The following is a 23,877-nucleotide window of genomic DNA, read 5'->3' as shown; positions in this document are numbered from 1 at the left end:
AACGTGTGTCATCGAACTGAAAACTGTTTATTTTTATACCGTCGTCGTGATATTTATTCTTTGTGATTGCCCGCTAGCGCCATTGTGCGGTGATGTGTTGTTGTTTTTTTTCTTTTAGGCAAGAGAACAGGCCTTCCAAGGATGTTCCAGATGGGGCATATAGATTTTTTTTTTTTCTTGAACCTCCACATAGACTTTCTTCTTTTTTTACACATTCTTTGCCAGAAAAGAAGAAGAAGGAAAAAAAAAAAGGTAAGAAAGGACAGAAGAAAGAGAGAAAAAAAACTTTTGCCTTGCGGGTCAGAAAAAGAAAAGAAAAAATATTTTACAATGGCTGCTGTTGCTGGCCATGTCTGTGAATCGCTAGCGGTGGCGCTGTCGTTCATTGCCCTTATGCTCCCCTCCCCTCGAGGCGTGTTTGGAAGCCTCCCTTCTGGCATGTCGAGACTTGGCCACAGCGGCCAAAGACAAGTCAGTCGACGCCGAGTAGTGCTGGTGAAAGCACGCACGTTTTTTTCTTTCCTCCTCGTTTCAACAACAAAACATTTTTTCCCCCCTTTTTTGAAACGTGGTGGCCTCCCCCCCCCCTTTATTAAAAGCTTACGAAAAAATCACGAGACTTGTCGCCCCACTTTGTTTTCGTGTGTTTCAATTCCAGCTTTTTCTTTGGTTGATCAACTCATGGATTCGTTGTGTCGTGATTTGTGTCTCGTGTTTCATTTCGCCCAGTGAAAAAAAAAAAAGAACGAAACTTCCCTTACCTTCGAAAAAAGATCCGTGGATTATTTATATTTTAATATTCGAGAAAAATCCGTTTTTTTTGTGTGTTGGTGGCATTTTTTTTGTGTGTTTCGTGTCTTGGAGACACACACGTTCCAGACAAGAGAACTCTTTTTAAACCCCACCTCCCCTACAATCCAGGTATCGTATTGTTTGGGTTGCAAACACCACATTTTCATTCCACCATCTTTTTTTTTTTTTTTTTTGCTTTCCACCCCCCTCATTTTTTTTTTGAGGGGACTTGAAAATGGCGGCCATTTTTACCCCCCTCATTTCTTTCTTGAGGCTACTGTTTTTTAGTTGGAAAAAATTCCTTTTTTTTCTATAATCGGGACAACGTTTCCTGGGGAAAAGAAATGAAATTGGATATTAAAAATTCAGTGAATCTAAAATTGAGAAATGATTCATTTCGGGAGGTTCCTTTTTGTTACCTGGCAACCACGTCAGACAACTCGTGTCTTTGATGGATTCGTTTCACTAAAAAAAAAAAACTTTTTCTTTTCTCAGAATTTCAAGTTTTATTGTTAAATTGTTTTCTTTTTTTGATTAACGAAAAAATCAATGGTGGCCATCTTTTTTTTTAAGTTTCTCGTTGATTAGGGGGTGCGAAAATGACCCGTGACCATGTGTGTTCTTGCGGTCTTTCACGGTGGCGGCCATTAGCTTGTCATTTTTTTCTTCCACTGGCACACGGTCATTTCTCTTTGAAAAGGAAATAATAAAAAAAAAAGAACGTGTCGAAGTTGAGATTTACAACCGAGCAGCAAATAAAAAAAAAATCGTTGTACAAAAAGCTAATAATAAATTTCTTTTTTTCTTTCTTAGACGGAACACGACGTCTTCGAGTGTGTTTTCAACGACTCGTTCAAGTGAGACCAATGACATTTCAACGGAAATAGCGGGGCCGATCTCCTTTTTTTTTGTGCGTCGTTTTACGGTGTGTCAGTGTGTTTTGTGGTTTCGTGCAAGACAAACAAAAAGAAGCGAAAAAAATGGGAAAAGTGAGGAAGAACTTTTCGATTGGCCAGCATCATCGGTTACGGTTCTTGTGGATAAATCTTATCGCCCTGCTGGCCCACATTGGCCTATCCTCTGCCGATTACGGTAAGTCTTTTTTTTTCCTCGAAATAAAGTAATAAGATCCGGAAGATCCTTCGTATGACCAGAAAACACGCAGGTGGTTGCTCTCACCCGCTTTATTCCGGATGATCCGTTGTTGTTTTTTTCTCTTTTTTTCATTGTCCTCTTGTGAAGACCCTCAAACACTTGTCGATAAAAAAAATTCTGGGGCGGAAGCCACCACACACGAGCGTCGGAATTCAATGCCCCCAGCACTTCCGCCCTAAAACCCCCTCTGAAATAATAATAAAAAAAGGTTCTAACGTAATGAACCTCCTTCTTTCCCTTATCAAACTGATTAGCTCACCTCCAACGAGTAAGTAGTAAGACCCACTAGATGTACACACACCTGAAGGGGGCTCGTGGGCTATTTCCCAATTTTTTTTTTTTTTTTTTAAGTTTCAAAAAAGGCGTAGGTACACAACCAGGTAGAAGATGTTCTTTTTCAAATGCTCGAGGCATTTAGTTGAGGAAAAAAAGGCGCTTTTGTCTCGCTCTCAACGTCCAGGGGGGGGGATCTTTCACGCTGCCGCAGAATTCTTAATACGAAAGAAAAGTTTGAACGTGTCCAGTTTTTGATAGTGTTAACTAAATAAAAGAGTAGTAGGTCAAGTTAGAGTTGGGGGAGTCTTTCCGTCACAGAGAATACGAGAGAGAAAAAAAAAGTTGGTGCGGAATTCCAATGGCTTTTGTGTGCGATAGGAGGAGGAAAATGCCCCCAAGCGAATTTTCTTCTTCTTCGCGGCCGTGATTCTTCACTTTACAATTCCCTTAAAGTTTGTTACTCTGTGCGCGTTCTATTTTCAGTTTTTTTTGGTGCCATTCGGATGTGCGATCTTTCTCGCCTGCTGTTTTTCCCATAGAACAAAACATAATTAATTCGGACATTTTGGAAGCTTTGCTTAAAAAAGAGCGAAATAAGAAAAATTAGACCGCAGATGGTGTCGGGGATTGACCGAAACTAATCAGGAGAGAGAGGGTTCTCTCGCACCACCGACATTGTGCTCGTCCGGCTGGAAAAAAAGGAAACCTTTTCTAAGCAACCGAATCTTGCCCGTTTTTGGGTGAGAGGTTGCCCAGTTCGAAAAAAATAGTAGGTTATAAGAAAAACAAAAGAAATTGTCAGATCATTTAAAATGAGTTGTTTGGGGTGTTGCAAGAAGACCTTTTGTTGTGCCAATGTCGAAACGTCTTTTGTTATGCGCGTGTGATGATTGTCCATCATCCAGTTTCCAACTTCTTTTTCCGAGTCATGGGGGTTGGTTGTGTGTCATTTGAGAATGAAGGACACGACCAAATTGGTGTTTCTTTTCGTGCTTGTCGGGTTGTGTCCCGCTTAGGGTGGTCGCCTTTAAAACTCTAGTCAAAAGAAAAAGTTTGAAACAAAAGAGGAGCGTTTCCAGTGGTGGGTGGAGAGACCACCTGTTATGACGGGAAAATGCAATTCTTTTGTCAAAGGCGACCTGATTCTCTTTTTTTTTGTTTGTTGTTGTGGAACAGATCACCTCGACTGATCAAACTCAATAGTCTCTCCGTCGTCTTTTGTTTTTCTCTCTTCCGTTTTGATGAACTTGGGAAAGTTGGCATTTTTTTCAGGGCCTTTTTTTTTTTAGCAACGGGAGGGCGTTAAGTTGTCCGAGAAGGCCAGGTGGCGCGCGCGTTTCTTCTTCCAACATCCCCGAAAGACAGAAAATGGCAGCAGGTGGCGGCCGCTCCATATATACAAAATTTAAAAAGAAAAAATGGCCCCCCTCAGCGGCTTGTCTCTTCTTTTTTTGGCTGTTGTTGTGGCAAACTTTCTATTGCCGTATTTTCGTGTGTCTAGATTACAAGTGGCGTGGATGGAAAGGTAAAAGTGCGTGTGTGATTGAGAGGGTGGTTGGCTGCTACACGTTGCTGCTTGATTCTTTTTAATTGTGGGGCTGAGGCTTGTTCCATGAGCGCATGTTGGGAGGAGGAGACACACGAGCCATTGGGCATATTATTTTCGATTCGACGAGCCAAAGAAGAAGAAGCTATCCACACATCTCAGGTATCGGACAGAGATGGGCAACTCTTAAAAAGCATTCCATTGTGTGGCACATGTTGAATTCCCACGAGCATCTTATTCACCTTTATTAGCTCAGTTTGATTATTTTTTTTTTTTTTGCAAAACCCTAGTGTCGCTTTGAAGTTTCACAAATGTTGATGGAATAAAAAAAAAAGCTGGGGTTTAATAAAGAGGGCCATTTAAATAAGAAACAACAAAAAAAAGCCTCTGGTGAGGTTCTGTCTGAGACGGAGAATTATGAAAGCTAAGGGACTTGTATATAAGGAGGAACCCCAACAAAATAGTAATAATAATAATGCCACAGGTCTCTTACACACACACACACTGCCAGTCTTTTTTTTTTTTCTTGTCTATAACCCTGAGGCGAATGTGTGGCGGCTACTTGCTTCTTCTTTTTCAATGCAGCATACAGACGACGACTTATCCACCTCTTCTTTTTCCTCTTCTTTCCATTTTTTTTTCCTTCTCTTTCTCACCGCCGTTCTTTTTACACCCCACCGAAAAAAGAAGAAAGGAATGTGCCCAAGCTTCATTTTCTATATATGCGCCAAAGGTGTGTATCTAGCTGGCCAAGCCAAAAAGAAAAAAAAAAGGGAACGACTTCAACTTGTCCTTTTTACTGTCCAAAATGACGTGGAGACTGGGCTCCGACAAACAAATGGTCTAGAAAGTCACGTCAAGTTCATTGTCGTTATCTTTTCTTACCAAACCAACGAGTTGTGTGTCGTGATGATGTGCTTCTTTATTTATTTATTTTTTTTTTTACCTTGACGCCCCCGAGGAAGACATCGAAGAGGTGGGAACCTCGAAACTGGGGGGGAGATCCCTCCCTTTTCAATCGTCGGGAAACAATTAGCCAAACTGCGTACAAAGGGTTGGTTCAAAGCTTGTCTTTTTAGATTTTTTTTTTTTGAAAAGAAATGCAGGAAGGAGGGGGGTTTAACAGATATAAAAGTAAGGGGGGTTGTTTCCATGGCTACCTGTGTGTTAAAGATGCCCCAGCCCCTTCAATTTTCATTTTCTGCCTATTGATTTTTTTCATCTTCTCTTTGCGATTGAAGTTTCTGTACACCTGGAAAGAGAGAGCGAAAAAAAAATGGTGAGCTTAAAAGGAGGGGTGGGCGATTTTCTTTTGTTTGTGTCCAACAGTTGGACAGGTGATGCCCGTTGCTGTTATTGTTGTTGTTTTTTTTTTAAACCCGAGGGGTGGGAGTAAGAAAAAGTGCGTTTCCGTTTTGGCTCTGGCCTAGCTGAATAAGAGAAAGGTAATCAGCCACGGCGTGGATCTTCTTTTGATTGCCCTTCCCCCTCATTTTGTTGATCTTGAAAGGAAAGCAAACAAATACAACGGGCGAATATAGGAGACTCGAATGTTACAAGATTGACGACTGTTTTTGTGTACTGGGTTGAAAAGCTTTTTTTTTTTAAAAAAAAAATAGGAATAATAATGAAATGTTTTTTAAAAAAAGAAAAAAACGTTGTTTTGTAGCCGCTTGGAAAAAGGTTTTTAATAATAATCAAGCCATCGCAGGCCCTTGCTTGCTCTTATTTATGATTGTCTCTTTTCTCTTTTCCATAATGGAGTAGCGGATTAAAGCGTTGCAAGATGAAAAGAATGGGTGAGATGGGGAGAGTCATTTCAAATGTATCAAGAAGAAGAAGAAGTAGCATCTTGTGTAGATAATGTGTTTTTTTTTCTTTTCATATTTTTTGAATAATGGTCCACTGGCGTTTCTCGTTTAAAGAATTAGAAGGAAAAAAAAATAAATGCTCATCATCGTCGTCAATTTTTTTTTTTTTTTTTTTTTTAAAAAAGATTAAATGTAGAAAGAACAAATGGAAGCCGGAAATGTGTGGACCGGCGCACATAACATGTTTCGGAATTGTCGAAATGTGTGACGATTATGGCGACGTTTAGTTTTTTTTTTTTTTTTTATAAGGCCTGCCGGATGCATTCCCGTCGTCGACTCTGAAAGCGAAAAGAAAGGGGGGTAGGAATGTACCTGGGAATGGTGAATTACATTTGATGGTAATGAAACGTTAAAGAGTTGTAATGACGTCGTGCTGGCTTTAAAGGACCTCCCAACTGGAAACGAACGTTGCAGACGTAAATCTTTTTGGGGGCTTTTGATTGTGTGTTACGAGAAAGACCTTGGAACGTGATCGTCTTTTTCATTCCCGCTTTTTATTTTTCGATTTGAAATTTCTGATTTGTTTTTCTCTTTTGGGAGAATTTAGCCTCAAGCAAAGCTCGAGCCCTTTTTCGTTTTTGGATCTCATCCATCCATTATCCGCTACGTTTTCAAACCGGGCACACACAAAAACTCAAAAGTCCAGAGAGTGAAAATGCGCGTGTGTGTGCTTGTGTGTTGTCTTATTATATGCCAACAATGTGAGTCTGCCCCTTGGGCTCTTTTGTCTGTGATCGAGACAAGTAACGAAATACCATTCGAATTTGATCTCTTTTTCTCTTCTCACCTTTAGACAGGAAACTGACATTTTCAGTGTTTTCTCTGCCAACTTGCGCCTTGCATGATCGCACACTAGACATTTTCTATCGACTTAAAAGCTCGCAGACCTTTTGTGTCTCCACCGTTACGCTAGACGAATTTTCAGGGAGCTCTTCGTCGTCGAGTTTCCTGTTTTTTTTTTTTTTTTTTTTTTACTCTGTAATTATTGAAATGAGATGGTATGGAATAGCGGAATGGGGTGTGTGTGTGTGTGTGTAGATTCCACAAGGAAGAAAAAAAAAGTTAATGTTGAAATAATCGCTTGTCTTTGTCGTTTCGACCTGTCGTATTCAATTCTTTCGTGTACCGGAGGCAGCCAAGAAATCAACTTCTTTTGTCCCGAACTTTTTTTTTGACAAGCCACAGGGAAAAGGTGTTCTTGTTACATAATGGGGTTGGTCCTTTTGACGTGAAAGAAGAAATGGGGTCGGTAGCCCCCCCCCTTCTTCTTCTGTGTTCCTTTGTGTCGTTATACACGTCGTGATAAATCGTCGCTTCTGTCTTTTGTTCCTCTCGCGGAAACGATTCAACCGTTTTGGATTGTGTCCCAACTGTCCCCCCCGACCAAAAAAAAAAAAAAAGAAGCGGCATTTGCGCACATTCATTGTCAACGCACAATCTTCTCAGTTTGCACATTGACACGAAATGCTTATTCGACCTCATTGAATTCGTCGTCAACAACATTCCCCTCCCTATGTGTGAGAGAGCAGCTTCCAGGTGTCGATTAGTTTTAAGGAATGTCTGAAATATATAAGAATATCGTTTATCACATATTTTTCCATTTCTTTTGAACAGTGGTGCTGTTGGATACGACCAAAGAGGATTCGTTGGACTGGACTCGCTATCCATTTGGACCTCAATCAGCCACGCCTGGGGTAAGTTACACTTTCAACTACTTTGCACTGGATTATTTTTTCTCAAATTTCGAAATGATAAAGAAAAGAGGAGGGCAAAGTCGGAATGAGTTAGTGCGCCGTGTTTGCTTAGGCGATTGCAGATGATGAGAGAGGCAACTCTGCGTGATGCATTATTCATCTCCCTCGACGCCGTTTTGATTAGAAAGTAAAAGACTTTTCAGCAGCAGCTGATGGCTAAAAAAGCCGAGGGAGACGTCAACTTGCGTCGTCGCAATATTCATCATCCTGTTGTATCCTTGATTGGATTTTTTTCCCCCCTCTCTTCAAACAAGTCAACAACAAACTTTCTTCTGTCAACTTTCGAACTATATATCCCCTCCACCTTTTGTGATTTCACTTCGAGTTTCGCTTTTCAGGTTCTCTAGTTTCCGAAGTGAAGCCTCTTATTTATTTTTTTTTTTTAGGCCCAGTATTTTTTGTGTGTTTGCTCTAAGGCTTCCTTGTTTCCCTCCCATCCGTCGTCTCAATGCAATTTGTCGGTGTTCCATCAAGAAACAAAAGCTCTCGACGTTAAGGAGGGGGGCCAACTAGACGACACCATTTTTTATTTTTTTTGAAAGAAGAGATTCTGTTTTCTAAGTAGACCCTGGGAAGAGAGGGGGGTGTCCACGTTAAGTAGAGCTCACCTGTGAAAATAAAATGATTTGAGGTGTTTCGTCGTTGACCTTTTAAAACGAACCGTTCACATAACTATTTCTAGTAAGGGGAAAAAGAGATTGTGGTACGATTGATGGATTCGTGATTATGGATGATGGTCATCATCATCCGGTTTTTTTCGGATCAAGTTTCTCGCGATATCTTGGACGTCTTTTCATTTTATTTAAATTGAAATTTTTTTTTTTTTACGTTTTCTTTTGACATTTTGGAATGGGAAAGAGAATTGGATGACCAGGTCGACTGCAGTACAACAACAAACTTGTCTTTTCGAATCTTTTAAAGACAAATTTTTTTTCGTCCCTTGTTTGGCTTTGTTGGTTATTTGTGATTGTCATCAATATTTGTGTAGACAAGACACCTATTTTTTTCTTTCTAGTGGTTTGGTCGGGTTTCTGCATTCAATTCGAATGTTGTTTTTTCTCTCTCTGCATCGGCACAAAAGGAGAAATTTCATATTATTGCAGTGACCCGACCAGCACGTTTCAATCATTTTCTTCTTTTTGTTGGCTGGGAAAATGCGTACATCTGACCAAAAGAGGGGCTGGCTCAATGAGGAAGAGAGGGGAACAAGACATTCCATTGCGGCTCAAGTTTTTTTTACGGTTGTGGGAGGGAGAGGGGGGACCATTCCGGACTGCGTAGGTTTTTCGTGGGAAATGAAACGCGGAATGATAAAGAATTTTCTTCTTCTTTCTTCTCCTTTGACCAACTTGTGACGCTCTAGCGCGTTACCTTTTCCCAGTTTCTTTTGTGCATTGCTAAAGGAAAAAGAAGCCAGAACAGTTTTTTTTTTTATGTGTTCGTTTAAATAAATTTAAAAAAAAAGAGAGAGAACGAAAGGTTCCAATTAAATGGTTGACCGCGGGGATATTATCAATGTAATGGAGCAGTGCACCGGTCCAGCACGTTCTCTCCAGGGTTGGGTGTGTTGTAACATGTCGATCGATTCTTTTTTTTTTTTTCTCATCTTTTTTCTTTACCCCTCTAGGAGAAGTAAAAAGTACAAGGCTGGAATAAATAAGATGTGTTATTATCCAACAGAGGGTAGTATGGGGGGGGGGGGAGAGAGATGAAGAAGAAAAGGGTAGGGCATCGTGACTGAAATTGAATGAAGAAGAAAAAAGAACGGCCATTGTAAAATGAAAATAAATGGAAAGTCGGGTGAAATGGAACACCAAAGAGGCGGATTGTTGGTCTTAGCAAAGCCTTAAAAGAAATGGTTGCAAGAGACGAGTGGAACGCATCATTTTCTGCAGTTTGGACGGACACGTTTGCTAGTTTCATACGGCACGCGGCCGTTTGTAATGCGCCTTGTACGTGCACGTAAATAACGAGACAAAGCGAAATGATGACGTATGAATAATAAAAAGGGAAATGGAGGGCACAACAACGTTTCAGATGACCCCCTCAAGTGCAAACGGGGAGGGGCCAACGGAATAAACGGGGAGGGGTTTCAACTTGCTCGATGGTGCCAGAGTGAATGAATGGTAATGTCGCCGCAGGCTCTCTTTTCCCCTCTTCTTCTGAAAGCTACGCCTCGCTGACAGACGCGTAGTTGAAGTCGTGATTGATACGAAGAAACGACGATGACGGGATTGCCCACAGGGGCAATCAAACAACAACAAAAACCCCAGGTAACAACAGCAAAAAAACCATCAGAGCGTCACTTTGTCTCCCCCTTGGTTTTCTCAACCACCTTTTTCACAAAAAAAAAAAAAACGTTTTTTGATTGCGCTATCCCGAAATTGTTTTGGTGTCGTGAACGCCGTTCAATCGGCAAACCAATGAACCGTTATCAGTTGTCACCGTTCACTGGGGAAACAACCAAATTTCGGGATTGTTGTCGAACGGTTGATTCACCAAGTGACCACTTCCGTTTTCTTTTTCAAGCGCAATTAATAGGGGGGCGAGGTGGTGACAGCGCACGATGAAAACCAATTTTCTTCTTGAATCAACAAGAAGAACCCCCTGCTTTGATTTCCTTTACCTTTTGTGTGGCGAGTCTGAAGAAGAATCAGACATTGGCGGCGTCATTGGGTTTGAATTCAGTTCGGTTCCCCCGTTAGACCGAGCAGCAGGAGAGGAACGCTACAAAATAAAAGGCTGGGAAATCTAAAAGCTTAGCATTCTATAAATAAATATTTTTGTTTTTCTTTCCTCTTTTTTAAAAATAAGAAAATCTGTCGACCAAAGCCGAGAAGTAAAAAGAAGTCGAGTCATGTCGGAGGCTCCGTGTACAAACTCCTCCTTCCCAGCGACAGTTGCGATTGTTGTTGTACACATATAATATGAAAAAAAAAGGTTTTTTCAAAGAAGAAGATTTTTCTTTTTATCCCATTCATTTTTGAGGGAGTGAGTTAATTTCCTTGGAGAAATAGAAGAGGCTCCCGCCATCATCATAACCCTCCTTTCTGTTTTGTATGCTCCGTTATTATGATGATGATGATCACCGGGCCTCTCTGATGGGGGATTTGTCTCGGCTGGCCTATTTTTTTTCCCTCAACCGTCGTTGTCTTTTTCTTTAACACGGGAAAGAAAAAAAAAATGGAACAAGAAACAGTTTTTTTTTTTGTCGGAGGGGCACATTTTCCTCCCCCCGTTGGGACAACCATAACTAACTACTACCCCCGAAAAAAAAAAGGGAGCTCACAATTGCACGGTTTTTCGTTAAATGTAATAAGAAAAATGGGTTAGCGGATTAATTATAATTTACTAGACTAGACTGCTGTGTAACTGGTTAGGTTAAGATTGTTTAGATTGGCGCCAGTTTGAAACAACAAGTTTGGTTGTTCTCAAGAATTTTTTTTTGGAAATAGTTAACTGATCACCTTCGCTAGCCAAAGAAAAAGTTAAGGGTTTTGTGTTATTCTTTATTCCCGTCACATGCACACTCATCAATGCACCGACGAGAGAAAAAGAAAAAAAACAAAGCAAGAAGAATACCTTATCAGGTCCGGCTCTGTGTGTGTGTAGCGCGCCCGACGTTCTTGTCCCTTTTCTTTTTAAAAACCCAAACGTCCGGGCAATAATATAAATCGCTTTCTTGGTTCTGCGACAGCACCTGATTTTTATCTTCTTCTACTTCTCTTTCTCTCTCTCTTTCCTTTTTCAGACGTACACACACATAGAAAAGACATTCTTTGCTTTTGGGACTTTTTGGTGGTGACTTTTATTTACGAGTTCGTAATGCCCGTCGGACTCAAATGAGCGAGCCGGACGCACATAGTCGTGCTAGTGTTATTTCCACCTTGTTTTTTTTTATATTCGCGTCTCCGAGGCAAATGAAAATATTTTTCCAATCGACTTTTGACGACGAGTAAAAGACTTTTCACAAGTCTTCATTTTCAATCGAAGAAAATGTTTGGGCTTAATGCGTGGGGTCCTTTGGCAAAAGATTTATTTGTGCTGGACGAGCTTTTGTTTTATTGAAAGGCCAAAGACGAATGTGTCTGAGCAATGACATAGTCTCTGCCCTTTTTCTTTCCCCCCTCTGTGTTGCCTGTGTCTTATCACTTCCATCAGACAACCAACACCCAGCATTTCGATTGGTTCTTTTGTTTCCTTCACTTTTTTTTTTCTTTGGGACGATAAAAATACAAATAAGGCTGGCGTATATGCCTAACCCAGATATTTCTTTTGAATGCCGAAATGAAAGGGAATTTTTTTTTTTCGTTCCTATTTTTAAGAGTTCTGGGGTGGCTTGAATTTCACGATGAATGGAGTTTTTGGCCAAAGAACGAAAGAAGGAAAAAATAGGGTGAATGAATCTAGGCAGTAACTCGAACTGAAAAAAAAAAGCCAAGTCACGAGGAAATTGTCTATGCGTAAAGGCAGCGGCCAAACAAGATGGCGGCGACACGGTCCGTGAGATTTTATTGACCGTTTGCTTGTGTGTGTCTCTTGTCGTGACAATCGAAGGGAATCCGTTAGACCACCTCAACAACCGGGGTCATGTGCGTGTAGTTTTTAACGGGTGTTTAGTTAGTGTCACACACACAGTTCCATTGTTGTGTTTCGCATCTAGCGGCTTCTTGTCCCAAGTTTTTCTTTTTTTTTTTTCATATTGTACCATAGCGTAGATTTTAAAGGAGAAGAAAGAAATGGTGGGAAGGTAAAGAAATATGTGGAAGACGAATGACCACAACCCAATAGGCTATAATGATGGTCTTGGTGTGATAAAGGCTGGAAGAGTCGTCGTCTTACGTTCGTGTGATACATTGATGCTGTCATGCAACGACACCGGCTCGTATTCCATCTTCTTGTTTGTTTCTTCTTCTTCTCTTATGGCGACCACCATTTTCTTTGTTACACACACAGAGAAACACATGGTCATATTTATTATCCTTGTCACCTTGTCGGTCGATGACATGCTGCTCTGAGAGAGATTTTTGAAATAACCCACCCACCCAAAACGAAAATCGTATACAGCCTTTATCTTTTGTCGTGATTTATTGTGAATCATTTCGATCATCAATAGTTCGATAGGGGAGGGTTGCCTTAGCAACGCTACAAGATGTGGCCGTATAATAGTCGATCTATTAAAAAGATGTTCTCGTTAGTGCTGACAATCTAGGGCGATTGTAAAACGGAGGGGAAAAAAAATGGACGACTAACGAGAGTCTTCCGACGAATGAACTAGACCGACATCCCCCCCCATCTATTGGGATGATGGTCGATGATATCTCTTTGGAAAAGGAGCTGTCGTTGTCCTCATTAGTTGGTTCTAACCGCTCGACTGAATTCCTTTCGATTCGTCTGTGCCCATTGCCGTTTTGGCACCCCCCCCCCCCCGATCACGAAATGTTAAAGTAAATTTCTTGTTTATTTTCTGTCTGCAGTGGGTGGAGGAGAGCTTTACGAATTTCGAGAAGGGCATCAACTGGAGGTCGTACGTGGTGTGCGACGTGGCGTACAACAACGTCAACAACTGGCTGTGGACGCCGTTCATCGAGCGGGGCGAAGCCAACCGCATCTACATCGAGATCAAGTTCTCGATGCGCGATTGCTCCTTGTTCCCCGGCACGGCCCTCTCGTGCAAAGAGACGTTCTCGCTCCTCTACTACGAGTTTGACGCGGCCACTCGCGAGCCACCGCCATGGGAGCCGGAGAGCTACAAGCTCATCGACCGCATTGCCGCCGACGAGGGACGATTCACTTCATCCAACGAGGTACGTCCTCTCTTTTTCTTTTTAAATTATCAACTACGACGACTACTTAAGGGGGGAAAAAGGGCAAATTGATTGTAGCGTCCATGTTGCTGCTGCAAATCAATGAGACCACACACACAGAAGGGAAAGAAAAAGTTTCAGTGGAAATTTGAGTGAAATGAATGTGCCATTGTTTCAAAATAGTTTTTTTTTTCCTCTTTGCTCACGACCGAATCAAATTTTCACCAACACGAACTTTTGTACTCGGTTTTCATGTGGTGTGGGAGAGTGTTGGTTCGTGTACGGCATTTTTTCAAGAGAGAGAAATAAAATGGGGTTCAAGTTCAGTTGTTGAAGGGGGGGATCTTTTTTAGCCGTTGCAGCAAAAATGACGACAAGACCAGCTGGAGTTGAGTTCGTTTTGGGGGCGGAAGCTTTTCGGGCTGTCGTGAGTGCGGTTTGTTTTTCTTCTGGTCCAGCTGTTTGGCTGCGGCATCCGCTAATGACTCAAAGGGGGGCCAATCTTTTTTTCTTCGTAGAGTGACTTTGACTTGAAATGTGCCAGCAATAACAACAACTGTGTTTGCGTTTCGGATAGAGTTTTTGAATTCAGACTGATGTAAAGCCAACAGATGGCACTTAATTTTTTTTTTTTTTTTTCTAAGAATGAAATTTAAAATGAAAAATCTGTAACGTCTTTACCTCTATAAATCATTTCAAAACTGAAATGAAATTACATAGGTTATCATCAACACGGAGGTCCGGTCAATTCCGGTGACGAAGAAAGGCGTCTATTTCGCTTTCCGCGACCAAGGCGCCTGCATCTCGCTGCTGGCCATCCGCGTCTACTACATCACCTGTCCGGAGGTGACGGCCTCGTTCGCCCAATTCCCGGCCACGCCTACCGGCCGCGAGCTGACCTCCATCGAACAGTCGAACGGCGTCTGCGTGTCCAACGCCGTCGAGGATGCGCCGCCCAAATACCTGTGCAAAGGCGACGGCAATTGGTACCTGCAGGGCGGCGGTTGTCTCTGCAAGCCGGGATTCGAAGCCAACGCCGACAAGCAAACATGCAACGGTATTATCATCTTTTCTTTTCCATCTTCTTCCTCCCTCCCACTCTTCATCTCATTTCTTATTATTTAGCCACGGTCTGGAATCTCTTTCTATTCGACGTTCTTCTTACTTGATTTTTTTTTTTTTCTTCTTCTTCTTCTTCTTTTGGAGATCAACTTCGATTCCATCATTCCACACCGTTCGTTCCGGCAGATTACGAACAAGAAAAGAAGAAGGGAGAGAAATGTATATAAATCCCCAAAAGCTATCTTGACTATAACTATATATAATGTCCGGGATTTAGCCACGCTAAATCGTCTGACATACTTTTTTTTCCAACACACAGCGTCTCTCTCTCTCTCTCGTTTTTCGAGCTCTATACAAAATTGGTTGGGCTGGGAAAATTGCCGGTTATTGTGTGTGCTTTGGCATTTTTTGCTCGGCTTTTGTGGGTGTGTTTGTAACGACTTTCGACCTTTGCGAGAGAGAGAAAAATGCTCTTGTTACGTCGTCATCTTCTTGCGCTGTCGAGGTCTTCGAGGCCAACGCTCCAACAATCTTCCTTTTTGCTCTTCGTGTGTTGATGCCCGACTCGCTTTGACTTCTTTTGTCAGTTGCGTTCACACGCCTTTCTGCAATCAAGCTTTGGTGGGCTTTTGCGCTACAAGTACTGCCATCTATCAGCCGTCCCTTGCGTCCTAAGAAGAAGAAAAAACAAATTCAATTTATTGTTATCATTATTTGGGAACCGAGAGCGTAGACGAGAGGTAGGAAAGGAAAAAAAAAAAGGAGCCGAATGTGACACGGGAAAGAATAAGACGACGAAAAAAGATAAACATGCCACGTCAACCATCTGTCATTTCGGGGCGCAGTGCCCCGTTCTGAACACACGTACAGTAGAAGAAAGAAAGAAGAGACGAAGAAAAACAACCTCTAGACACTAATAGAATTGAAATGGAACCCCCCCCCCCCCCCAGAAAAAAAAAGGGAAAAGAATTTTTTTTTTTTTTTTCTTATAGATTTGGTCTTTACCTAAGTGACGCAGATAGGAAAGAATAATAGATATATATAAAAGAAATATTTAAATATATTTATAGATATTTTATACATACCCAGAAAGTGTAGAAGGGGGGGGAGATGAAAAGAAGGAAAGGGAAAAAAAAAAACCTACTCTTTTTTTGGGGTTATGGGGGCTTTTTTTTCCCGTTCCCGTCGATGCCGGCCTTTGATAACCCAAAGATATCTCTCCTCTTTCTCTCTCTCTCTCTCTCTGTTTGTTATACTACTCCTTCTCACTCAGGCTTACGTCCCACACACACAAAAAAAAGGGGGGGATTGCTGTAGAATGTTTAATATTTTTCTTTATTTTTTTTTATCTTATTTCCTAGCAAACATTGAAGACCTTTTCCCTCTCCTACTAGAAAAAAAAAATTACCATAGTTGGGTGGCGCAGTAGCTTCTTGTCCTTTCCAACTCAATCCATCAAATATTGAGAAGAAAAAAACATTTGCTGCTGCCACTGCAATTGCTACGCTCAGTCAGTCAAAAGTTTTCATGGGGGGGGGGAGGTGATAGATGCTTGAAAACGGTCGTTGATTGCATTCCCTCCGCTAGACGAAGACATGTTGCATCAAAACTATTTGCAGCCGATCAAATTGTGAGGGAATAAATCACCACGTTGGCCTTAAAAAAAAAAAATGCTGGGCCTTCCTCAGGGCATCCGCTTTCTTTCGTTAAAGACCCAAGAAGTCGAAAGAAAAAAAAAAGAACGTTTTCTTTCTACGCGTGCGCTTGTTTCTTCCAGCTTCCTTTGAGAGAGAAAACGGACCCGCGTGCTCCGTGATGCATGGCGTGACAACTTGACCAATCTCGTCCTTTAGATCACTGTCACATCAGACCCTTTTTTTTTCTCTCGTTTTCATCCTGGGCTCCGTGTTCAACCGTACGGAAGAAGAAAAAAAACATTGAATTTCTTTCTCTCTCTCTCTTTCTAGAAGAAATAAAAAGGTGGCCTTTCTCTCTGCCATTCGACTCGACTCGTAAATCACCCAACAAAGATCAGTTACCCCTCATCAGGCCCGTCTACCGGGCTGTGCTAGCAGAGGGGCCCCATTGAAATGGCGCGGACCTTTTTTTTTCTTTATAGCAATTGTCACTAAGCTTCTTTGACATGGAAAACGGTCGACGCCCTGGTAGTGGGGTCCTCCTAAGCAAAAAGAAGAAGAAGAAGACGGGTTGAATTCTTTTTATGGCGTTGGTGGTTGTGTACTAAAATAATATCAAAAGAATTTTCCATACCTTTTCTTTTCGTTCCAAAAATACCCTTTTTTTTCTATTTTTTATCCTTTTGGTTTTTTTTTTCCTCAACTCTTTCCTGCTTTTGGTCGTCGCCAGATCTTCATCTTTTTTTTTCAAGGCTGTTGAGGCCAACAAGGAAGACGCACATATTTTCTGATGAGCTTTAAATAACCCCACCAGAGAGAAACGAGATTTTGATTGTCTTGTTTCATTTTCTCTTTTTTTTTTTCTTTTGCCCCAGTTTGTCCGCCGGGCAAATACAAGCACCGCAGCGGCGACGACAAGTGCCAAACTTGTCCAGACCACAGCATGGCGCCCTATTCTGGATCCTCGGAATGTCGATGCAATCAGAATTATTACAGGGCTCTCAAGGATCCTAAGTCGATGCCGTGTACCCGTAAGTTCATTCTTCTTCCTTGTTTTTTTTTTTAAATTCAATCAAACTAACGTCTATTCACTTGGAACAGAATCGCCATCCAAGCCGCAGAATTTGACCGTCAACTTTGTTGACCAATCGACAGTCGTCCTGTCGTGGAATCAGCCGCACAACCTGGGCGGTCGCACCGACACGGTCTACCGCGTCGTTTGCGATGCCTGCAATGTTGGCGTCACTTACAATCCGCCCCAGGTAAACGAAAAGAAAAAATACCTTGATAAAAAGAGGAGGTTAAAAATGTCGTATTCAAATAGGGAACGTTCAACGACACCAAAGTCACCATCAGCGGTCTCAATCCCGTGACGACTTACCGGTTCCAGGTGTTTGCCGACAACGGAGTGTCGGATCAGGTCCCGCCCAACGAGCACCAATACATCGACATCGCCGTGACCACTGAAGCCTCTGTCCCGTCGAGCGTCTCGAACGTGCGCGTCATCAACGTCCGACCGACTGAGCTGACACTGAGATGGGACGCACCGGACGATCCGTACTCTGACATTGAAATGTACGAAGTGCGCTACTTCATGAAGGGATTCGAGAACAACGCCAGCAGTATGCTCATCAACCGGCCGGAATCGGCCTTCAGCAGCCTCAGGCAGCAGACTGTCTACGGGTTCCAGGTGCGAGCCAAGACGACCCACGGATGGGGCGAATTCAGCTCGCCAGTCTTCAAGACCACCGGCGCCGTTTTGGCCACTTATGAGCACACGGAGGAGAACCTCCAAGTCAGGATCATTGCCGGCGCTGTTGTCGCCGGTATCATCATTGTCGTCGTCATTATTGTCGTCACCGTCCTCTACCTGCGCAGGTATATCTAAATTCTTCATTCTTAAATTTTCAAAAAATGATTGATTTATTTTCATTTTTTGTAGGAGCAACGACGAGTGCAACAAGAAGCAGCCCAGCGATTGCGATACATTAGAATACCGCAACGGAGAAGGTACGCATCTTTCCATCAGCATTCCACCCATTCCAATTCTAGTAGTTGTAATAGAACGTAGTGCACTAAGAAGAAGGATGGGAGGGGGGGACCTTTCTGCCTCTCGCTATATATATGATAATAAACCTCTCACGCTAGAAGCTTATGGGGGAGCCCTTTTTTTTTTTTTTATTTATTTGCTTGTGTGCAAGTTATGAGGACCATTTATTAACCAATGGTTTTTTTTTTTTCCCCTTTTATGCCATCTTTGGTTTTTCTCTCCCTGCTTGGTTTTTTTTTTTTTTGTTTAACAACTCCTTGCTACCACCAAAACTACCCGACTACTATCACCACCTTATACCTATGTGTATTTGTGCTGGCTGTTGTGTTGGTACCGTTACACAATTCCAGGACTCGTCATCACTTACAGTAAGTTTTTTGTTGTTTTCTTCTGTTTTTTTTTTTTTTGTTTTATGTTTCTGGTGGGGCACTCCTTCTTTTCAGACATTTTTTTCGCTATTTTTTTTTTATGGGGTACTTTGTTTTGTTAACAACTGGCGGGGTGATGAGGGATCGACGAACCTTTTTTTCCTTATTTGCATTCGTTTTCTTTGTTCGTTTGATTATGTCGCGTTGTGTGTTTTACTCTTTGGGACATCGTTACTTATTTTTGCAAATGCTTATTTTTTTTTTTTTGTCTTTTTTTTTTGTTTTTGCCCATTTTTTTTTTAATTATTCCAATAGTGCACAATCACCTGGACAGTCCCCCGATTATACCCACGCACACCAACGGAAGTAAGTAGCGAATTATTATTTTTTTTTATTTATACATTTTTTTCCCCTCCCAGTGTGTTGGTTGCTTTGTTTATTTCTCTATTGCTTTTGCTGGGGGAAAAACCATTTTGGGCTAATTGAGTTTATATTTTATTTAAACATTTTTTGAAGCCAAGAGGCTTTACGTTTTGATTTAACTGCTCGATTTGAAACGGGTTGAAGCGAATCTGGCAATCTCATTTCACGTTGTTTCTTTTCTTTTATGATTTCGTCATTAAAAAATAGTGACGACGCCGCTGTTTACGCAAGCTAATGCGCCGCGTTCCTATGTCGACCCGCACACCTATGAAGATCCTAATCAAGCCGTGAGAGAATTTGCCCGAGAGATTGACGCCGCCTACATCACCATAGAAGCGATAATCGGTATTTTCACATGTCAAAAAACTCGCAAAAGATTTGTAATAATCATAACAATGTTGATGCAGGCGGAGGAGAGTTTGGCGACGTTTGCCGTGGTAATTTGAAACTGCCTCAACGGCCGGAAATGCTTGTGGCGATCAAGACACTGAAACTGGGCAGCTCGGACAAGGCGCGCGTCGATTTCCTGACCGAGGCTTCGATAATGGGCCAATTTGAGCACTCGAACGTCATCTATCTGCAGGGCGTCGTCACCAAATCTAATCCCGTCATGATCATCACCGAATACATGGAGAACGGATCGCTCGACACTTTCCTCAGGGTATTGAATTCATTTAAACTATGCTCTGATGATTTTCAGTTTTTAAAATAACACGTTTCGTCATCATTTAGGCCAATGACGGCAAGTTCCAGGTTCTTCAACTTTTGAGTATGCTGCGCGGCATCGCCAACGGCATGCAATACCTGTCTGAAATCAATTACGTTCACCGAGACTTGGCCGCTCGCAATGTCCTCGTCAACTCGCAACTCGTCTGCAAAATTGCCGACTTTGGATTGAGTCGCGAGATTGAGAGCACTACCGAAGGCGCCTACACCACCAGGGTACGCCCTACATCAAAATATTCTGAATTCTTAGAAATTTATTTATTTTTTTTTTTTTGTCTGTCTGTCTGTCTCTTTTAGGGAGGAAAGATCCCCGTCAGGTGGACGGCACCGGAAGCCATCGCCTTCCGCAAGTTCACATCGGCCAGCGATGTCTGGAGTTTCGGCATCGTTTGCTGGGAGGTCATGTCCTATGGTGAAAGACCGTACTGGAACTGGTCCAATCAGGACGTCATTAAATCCATCGAAAAGGGCTACAGGTAAATGCCTCTTTAGTTTTATTGCTTTTCTTTTTCATACTTGATTGCTCTCTGCTACTTGTGTAAAAAGAAATATATCTTAACATGTTTCCTTGTTGTTTTTTTTTGTTTTTTTTTCAAAATGCTTTTTGCCTTTTTGTAGATTGCCTGCTCCGATGGATTGCCCCGAGGCCATTCATAATCTCATGTTGGATTGCTGGCAAAAGGAGCGAGCACACAGGCCAGCCTTTACGGCCATTGTAGCAACCCTGGACAAATTGATCCGATGCCCTGAGCTACTCCAAAGACTGGCACAGAGCAGGTAACACGCCCAAGTTTCTTTTTATATCTAACAATTGCCAAAAACAAACATTCTAATAACACATAGAATTTAAAACACTGGATTATGGTGGTGGAATTATTTAACAATTAAACTGATTGAAGCTTTTTTCTTATTTTTTTTTCCCCTTTGCCCAAATCCTTTATGTCTCTCTCCTTTTATCTTTTGGTGATTGTGTTTGTCTTGATTGTTTCACCTGGTGACAGTCGGCGACCTCCTCCACTCAATCCCTACTATACCACAATCCCTTCCATGCACACTCTACCTCTAGGTATGCCCAGTCTGCCCAACATATCCAACGTGCATATCCCATCCTATGCCATGCAACAGCCCACCAATAATTGGGGGACTCTGCATTGGGCTTGAAAACAAAAAGAAAAAAGTCTCGACAGCAGCAGCGATAGACGGTTGTTCCAGACGTTTATCGCACTCAACAAGACATCATCATCCTGAATTATTGTCATCGTTATTATCCTATTCTTCCTAATCCTCGTCTTTGATTCCTTACCAAAAAAAAAAAAAAACTACTTCCTCTCCCTTCTTCCACGTGTGTGTTTGTGTGTGCTATTATTTGTGAACGAGAGAAACAACTGACGACGACAGACGCAGACGTGAAACAAAGAAATTTGAATTGGGTGTCTTGGTCGGCCGCTAGATGGTGTTGGTGGCTTTTCAGTAGATTTAAACACACACGTTTTCCCGACACGACAAATGCAAGCAAAAGTCGAGATGAACAAGGTAACCTTAACAATGAAGTACAGACATCCTTGCCCTTTCCCTTTTTTTTTTTTAATTTACTAACACAAACGTAGAATTTATAGTAGCTTGCTTTCATTGTAATGTGTGATTGTGAATCGTTCACCAACTAACCCATTCGTTTTCGTCCAATAATGAACGATAGGCACACGGAGCCGTTGTGTCCAGAAGCGCCAGACATGCTGCAATTCAAGTCGATCGAAGAGTGGCTGGCATCGCTCAAGTTGTCTCGCTATGTCGACAACTTCCAGCAGGCTGGCGTGACGACGCTGGACGCCGTGACGCGGCTCTCTCACGCCGACCTATCGGGACTGGGCATCATCTTGTTGGGCCACCAACGCAAGATCATGAACAGCATCCAAGCGATGAGGGCTCAATTGTCCATCAGCATGTCGGAAGGATTCCTTGTCTGAGTTCCTGTCGGAGCTCCTGCTGATTTTGCATCCGCTATTACTACTGTTACGCCAACCCGTTTCCGAAAAACAAGGGATGGGGAAAAAAGAAAACACGCGCAGAGAAACAAGTGAGACCACCGACGTGGATGCAACAACATTTCGTGATGGTGGAAAGCAGGGGAATGAGAAAAAAAAAAGGAAAAGAAGAAGAAAAAAAAAACATGATAAATCTCGTGCGCCAGCGTCCGACATTGCCTCGTCTACTCTCTTGGTGTGTGCGTGTGTGTCTGTGTATTAGCAAGAAAAAAAGAAGAAGAAATACGTGTTGTTTGGTGAGGTGGGGGAGAGATCAGAAAGACGGTGCAACAACAACCGGAGCTGCTTGGTACTTGTGTGATCGATTACATCAACTGGACCGTGTATGAACCGGCATGCGGTTTCATGTCAGAAAACGGCAGCATATATTATATACATACTATACAGTTTCGTTGTTTGTGTTGTTGTTGTTGTTGTTGTTGTGAAATAGGGGAACCACCGAGAAAGAAACTGAGAGAAATATCATTCCCTTCATCCTCGTTTACCACGTCTCTCCATCCCGCGGGAAGAAAACAATGTACATTAGTGTAAATTATGATATCGAATCATTTTGTAGCTTTATTCTCCTTATTTTCTATTTTTGTTTCCTTTTTCTATAATTGCAATTGTTTGTTTTAAAAATGTGAAAAACAAACGTTTTTGAGTCCATGCCCTTCGCGCGCCCCCTGAAATTCGAATTCTTTTTACGTTACGTTTTTTTTTTATATGCTACGTGTACTCTACTTGTATCATATAACAAGAAATCAAGAGACAAAAACTACAACTTTAAAAAAAAAAATTAACAGCCAATTTCGAAAAGTCCTTGAATTGATTTGCGTGTGTCCACCGCCAATTGAAAGAAAAATCGAGAGGAGGGGAATGATATTTTTTTCTCAAGCAAATTGTTTCACGCCCTTCTTTTTATTGTTATAATTAACTTCATTTTTACAAAACGGTTTGAATGGCCCTCGACAAAAAACGACACGTATAATCCTGAAGGGAACTCTATCCGATCTCATTCTTGTTTTGCTACACACACACACGTTTATTATCATTTTTATTGGGTTTCTCCTTTCGCCGTGTCCTTCTTTCCGATCAAATCCCTCCCTGTCCACTGGTTTTTTAAGTAACACATGAGAAGAAATATTTTCTTTAACAAAAAAAAAAAAAACAAAGACAAAAAAAAAGGAAAACAACCACCTTATCCTTGGATTAAAGTGTCAATTTGTAGAGAAGAGCCTGTTGGCCACACTCTCCCCTGTGCCACTTTGCGTAAACGCCCACTCCACACACAACAAAAAAAAAGAGAGAATCAAAGCCACACGTAACGAGACATACACACACACAAAAAAAAAACGACAGATTACTTTTAATGTTCTTTTTTTTTGTATGTGTGTGTGTGATATGAGATCATCCCGTTTAGAAAGAAGAAATGTAATTAAGGGCTTGTTGGCAACCACATTCTATTCATACACGACTCTCTAATGCTTTCCTTGGGAAGGATTGATGATTCGCTGTATGTTGAATCACTTCATTTTCTTACTTCGTTTGGTTTTTTTCTTTCTATTTTGGTTTGGTCAATGCACGTACTCAAAATTCTCTCGTTAGGTTTGTTCTCTGTCCAAGGTTCCTAAAAAAAAAAAAAATTCGTGCCCAGCTCTTAATTACTTACTGCTCTCTTTATCCTTCTGGAAATTAGGTTTTTGTTTCATTTTTTTTTTTTTTTTGCTGTTATTTTGATTATTCTTTCCCTTTCTTTTTCTCACGCTGAAATGATCAACATGGAGCACAATATTAGCCATACAAACAGATTTTCAAGCCTAACTAAACGGTACTAAACATTTCCATCCCTATTTTAAAATATTTTAGTTCTCGATTCACTTGGCTGTTTTCCCCTCCTCCCCTTTATTTTTCATTCAATCGTTGAGCTGGATATAGATACTATACATAGTGATTCTTTCAAGTGATGCAAGACAAGTAGTTTGGGGGAAAATCATCGTCAAGTCAGCCGTTCTTTATTTTTTTCCAACTTATCATCGCCATTGTTATATGCATTATCCATATCTACACAAATGAAGAAAATGAGAAAAAAAAACATTTAATTTATTTCTTTATTTTGCTACGCCTCTTTTCCGTTTAGTTTTCCCCCCATTTGTTGTTGATTTCAATAAGAGGAGCGAAAGAGAGATTTGGAAAGCCGCAACATCGTAAACTTTAATTATTCAGACAATTTTCTTTCCCCTTGGTGTAAATCTGAACGTGAAGAAACTGGAATTCTTTGTACTGCTGAAGTGTGTCTTTTTTTTTCTCCTACTTTTGTTTGTTTCTGCGCCAATAATTATAAAAGAAAATGGGAATGTTAAAAAAAAAAACACACACATTTTGTACA

At 41.5% G+C, this 23,877-nt stretch overlaps 1 protein-coding gene across 4 annotated transcripts; it reads left to right on the top strand.

The window, feature by feature from the left end:
• The first annotated feature begins 530 nt into the window (after positions 1 to 530).
• LOC130694621 (ephrin type-B receptor 1-B-like) lies at positions 531 to 22,200 on the top strand. Of its 4 annotated transcripts, XR_009421458.1 has the most exons (18): positions 531 to 921; positions 1,606 to 1,884; positions 7,255 to 7,334; positions 12,872 to 13,201; positions 13,922 to 14,258; positions 16,776 to 16,931; positions 17,002 to 17,162; positions 17,225 to 17,778; positions 17,843 to 17,910; positions 18,301 to 18,318; positions 18,634 to 18,684; positions 18,949 to 19,086; positions 19,149 to 19,402; positions 19,474 to 19,683; positions 19,765 to 19,943; positions 20,086 to 20,244; positions 20,469 to 21,000; positions 21,164 to 21,299. XR_009421458.1 is itself a non-coding variant. In XM_057517689.2 (17 exons), exons 2-17 carry the CDS (start codon positions 1,773 to 1,775, stop codon positions 21,429 to 21,431), a joined length of 3,075 nt encoding a protein of 1,024 aa, XP_057373672.1. In that variant the 5' UTR covers positions 533 to 921; positions 1,606 to 1,772; the 3' UTR covers positions 21,432 to 22,200. The 4 variants fall into 4 exon arrangements, 3 of the variants coding, with proteins under 3 accessions (XP_057373672.1, XP_059352274.1, XP_059352275.1); XM_057517689.2 differs by lacking the exon at positions 20,469 to 21,000 and having other exon boundaries at positions 533 to 921; positions 21,164 to 22,200; XM_059496291.1 differs by lacking the exons at positions 18,301 to 18,318; positions 20,469 to 21,000 and having other exon boundaries at positions 533 to 921; positions 21,164 to 22,200.
• Positions 22,201 to 23,877: the final 1,677 nt, after the last annotated feature.

Source organism: Daphnia carinata, chromosome 7 (genome assembly GCF_022539665.2).
Source record: "Daphnia carinata strain CSIRO-1 chromosome 7, CSIRO_AGI_Dcar_HiC_V3, whole genome shotgun sequence".
NCBI lineage: Eukaryota > Metazoa > Arthropoda > Branchiopoda > Diplostraca > Daphniidae > Daphnia > Daphnia carinata.
The sequence above is the reverse complement of the archived record's forward strand: the minus strand, read 5'-3'. Positions and strand labels throughout refer to the sequence as shown.

Bases quoted from the DNA above. Each gene is read 5' to 3' on its own strand.
- LOC130694621 (XM_057517689.2), top strand. From the start codon at position 1,773: ATGGGAAAAGTGAGGAAGAACTTTTCGATTGGCCAGCATCATCGGTTA. The intron at 13,202-13,921 runs GTACGTCCTCTC...GAAATTACATAG, and splicing joins GATTCACTTCATCCAACGAG to GTTATCATCAACACGGAGGT. The intron at 16,932-17,001 runs GTAAGTTCATTC...CACTTGGAACAG, and splicing joins TAAGTCGATGCCGTGTACCC to AATCGCCATCCAAGCCGCAG.